Genomic DNA, 3,524 nt, shown 5'->3' on the forward strand with positions numbered 1-3,524 from the left:
GGGGGGGGGTGATTGACTAGATCAAATCATTGTGGTGGTCATAAAAAGGAAAGGAAGAAAAAACATGAAAACAATTACTCCACAAAAGTATAAATAACCAAAATTTCTACTTGAGTAAAGTAACAAAGTATTTCTACTTACTTAAAATAAAACATTAAAAGCAACAATAACATATCTTCATATTTACAGTATTATTAATAAGATTTGGAAAAAAAAATGCAAATCCAGACTGATCGTCTCRACTGCACAGATTGCAGAAAAAGAGTTAATGTTTTTACACTGCTGCTTTAAAATCATCAGCATATCAAAAAATGTTTAAATTATTAAATTTAGAGCAAACCTCTCTTGTCCTGCCGTGTCCCAGAGCTGAAGGTGGACTCTGAAGTTCCTCTCACCTGACCCGTCAGCACTGGTCCCCGTGTACACCTGAGCCACAGCAGAAATAAAACGTGACCCGAGTGGCTCCCGTTTGTTTGAAACGTGTTAAATAAGAGAGCCGACACTCACCACTCTCTTCTCCCTGAAGTCGATGCCCACCGTGGTCGTGAACTTTCGGTTGAACTTGTTGTCCGTGTACCTGTAGAGGAAGGTGGTCTTTCCCACCCCCGAGTCTCCGAGGGCCAGCAACTTGATCAGATAGTCRTAGTCCCATTCGGCCATCCTGCAGTTGTGTTGAACCTGCCCGAGAATCAAACCTTAGACTGCGACGCTCGGCACGCCGCCGCGAGGTTTCAACACATCTGAATAACTTTACAAGAAAAAAAAGAAGAAATTCTCCACTTAAAGCTGCAGTTTTCAGTCTGAGTCTGCAGGAGCATCACACAGGCTTACTGCAGCTGCACGTCATAACTCCCCGGTCATTAGGCGCTGATCAGAGAGGGACTAGCACATGACTAGAGTTTGCTTCCACATGAGCAGTCAAATGCCTCTGCAGAGTTTGATCTGAATTTTTTTCAGCAAGAAAAAAAAWATATATACTGCTTGGCGGACAGGAGTCCTTTCATTGACTTAAAGAGCTGCAGGACACTGAGGAGTCCTGACAATTCCCAGGATTCCTCGAAGCTGGCGTTTGATTATATTCCAGATAATCAGACATCCAGGACCAAAACAAGACGTTTTTGTTTTATCTGTCCCACATAATAAGCGTGAAAACAGATTAAGTGTTTAACCAGAAAACATGAGGCAATCTGAAAGTGAAATCAACAAAGATCAACACAGATTATTTGTTGTAAAATCCTAAATATCAGTAAAAATAAATCTTACCAGCCTATCTACAGGAAGCACAAACGCCCATCCAGAAGTGATTCTACTCTTTATTAAAAAGTAAAAGGCAGTCATGAAGCGTTGGAACATTACAGAACCTTTTCTTTGTCTCACATGTGACGCAGGGAGGAGCTTCACGTCGATYAGACCCAAGCGGGGCCGAGCTTACAGAGCTTCTGCTGTTTCTCATCGGGGGTGGGGGGAATAATGGCTCTTTGAAAACAGGATTGTTTTTGCTTTTTTGACAACATAATACATGCYTCTGTGGATTTTAGTGGAAAAGATCCCGGCCCGACACGGTAGTTTAGACGACAACCATGACAAACGTGAACTTGAAGCTAYTCAGACAAACAACCAACAGTTGTTCTCTAACTGGGTTTGAAATACTTGAACAGATTATTCGACCGGCTGCTGTTTCCCGCTGCCCTCCTGTCTTTGCCCGAACAGTTTCTCCCCGGTTTCACGGACGAGGGGATCTTCAGAACGAGCTTCTGCTGCTTCCACTCGGACATCAACTCCCTCTGAACATCCGGCGGGAGCTCAGAAAACACCCCGGGGTCCACGTTTCCAGGGAACCCGCGATCATAAGAGGATGACGGCGGGTCACCTCCTTCCACCATGTTCTGCCCTCGGGTCACACTCGTTCCAGCGGGCCGTGGCCGAGTCACGGCGGCTGCTCTGTCAGATGTGTCAAACCCGTTTGACGCCTTTTTAAACGGCTCTGAAGACTTGTTTCGGGGTATTTTCGGGGCATGTGTTCTGGACAGGGAGCTTAGRTAGGGAGGAGATAACAGCTCTTTCTGGATTTCCTCCGGAAGCATTTGAAAAACCTCCAGGTCAACATTTAGCGGCGGCTGAGATGTGGCAGTGTTTGTCGTTTCGTCACAGCCGACACGCTCCACGCCGCAGGCTGCTCCCCGGCTTTCTCCTTCGACAACAGCAGAACTTCGTCCACGTTCAGAACAAGACGGGCCTTTTGTGGTGAAAGGGCTTCTTAACGGAGCAACCGCAGCGCGAGTGTCGACCTGATGATCTGAGCAGAGACTGTCGGCGTCCTGAGACCAATCATCCTGTAACGAGGAGCGGCACAAATTAGTCCAGGAATTTCAGAGAATTTGGCACAAAAAGGGAGGAATGATCACACCCACAAAGCAGCTTAAGGTCTCTTAAGGATAAAAATCACAATAAGATCTTTGTGAACCAAGTAACAGACATGAAGAGTTTTGTGGAAAACATTTAACTCACAGAAATAAATATAAAAAGTCCAGGATGTTTTTTATTTACACACTACCTGGCTTTGTAAGGATAAGGTCTGTGTTTGTCTGGGAGAGGTGTTCTGTGTGAAGAATGATGTAATGGTGCCTCTCCTGCTCCCAGCAGCCCCTCTGCTCTGCAGGTTACTGAAGCAGACGTTGAGGAGTGTGAGGTGAAAAGCAGCGCTGCCGTCCACCATCTTGTGGAAGAGCTTCATCGCCAACGGGACCAGCTGGGCCACGGCCTCCTCATGAAACCCTGTGTAGGAAGAACAGGAAGGTGAAACTGTGTAGTGATGCTTCCTTGTTTCACYTCATTTAAAGTCTCTAAAAACTAAAATAACAAATCCCACGTCATCGTTTCCCGGCGTACCAGAGGTAATCTTCTGTCCGACGTGGATMGGGATCGGGCACTGACGGCTCTCCCGACTGAACCACTTGTTGGTGGCAGAGAACCTTCGGATGGTTAGCCTGAAGGTTCGAGGCAGTCGGCCGTCTTTGTGCATCCTGGTTTCAAAACAGCACAACAAAAGTTTAACTTTTATTTTAAATGCATCAGACGCAGAGCTGCGGTGCTGAATCTGGTACCGACCTCTCCACCAAACTGCTCAGGAGCTGCTGAACCTTTTCCAAAACTTCTGCAACYGAAGACATTTTCTTGAAGGAGTCTTCATCACTGAGAGACTGAAACATAAAGAGGATGTTAACGCAGTCAGTTTATTTGTATTATTTATATTTATTTGTCAAAATGATTTATTCTGACAAAACAGATTCTTTCAACTGAAAAGTTTAGCTGTTTTAAACTATACTTTAAACTTTAATCTAAACTGATGCAGCACAATCATGCACATGGTTCCTGCTGCTTCCTGGTCTGTTGACCAATAGGAGAGGAGCTGACCCAGGAAGCCCCACCCACCTTATTTACATAACGAGGGCAGAAAAGCACAAGGAAATGTAAATACAGGAGACAGACAAATGTAAAAAACAACACATAGAAATGAAATTACT

At 45.1% G+C, this 3,524-nt stretch overlaps 2 protein-coding genes across 2 annotated transcripts in view; both read right to left on the bottom strand.

Moving 5' to 3' along the window:
* LOC106528918 (ras-related protein Rab-27B) overlaps positions 1 to 1,365 on the bottom strand; it is a 2,888-nt gene extending 1,523 nt beyond the window's left edge. The window contains exons 1-3 of the mRNA XM_014024203.1: positions 1,264 to 1,365; positions 508 to 678; positions 341 to 426 (exon numbers count right to left, since the gene is read on the bottom strand). Coding sequence (XP_013879657.1) covers positions 341 to 426; positions 508 to 678; positions 1,264 to 1,353 — 347 coding nt within the window. The 5' untranslated portion in view covers positions 1,354 to 1,365. The remainder of the gene's footprint in view (positions 1 to 340; positions 427 to 507; positions 679 to 1,263) is intronic.
* On the bottom strand, positions 1,301 to 3,200 carry LOC106528916 (DNA polymerase iota; the record flags this gene model as incomplete). Its single annotated transcript, XM_014024200.1, is given in 4 exon segments — positions 1,301 to 2,333; positions 2,555 to 2,775; positions 2,890 to 3,023; positions 3,109 to 3,200. Coding segments are annotated over 4 exon segments (1,119 nt in total). The 3' UTR covers positions 1,301 to 1,631.
* Between the last annotated feature and the right edge of the window lie 324 nt (positions 3,201 to 3,524).

Source organism: Austrofundulus limnaeus, unplaced genomic scaffold (assembly GCF_001266775.1).
Source record: "Austrofundulus limnaeus strain Quisiro unplaced genomic scaffold, Austrofundulus_limnaeus-1.0 Scaffold413, whole genome shotgun sequence".
Classification (NCBI taxonomy): domain Eukaryota; kingdom Metazoa; phylum Chordata; class Actinopteri; order Cyprinodontiformes; family Rivulidae; genus Austrofundulus; species Austrofundulus limnaeus.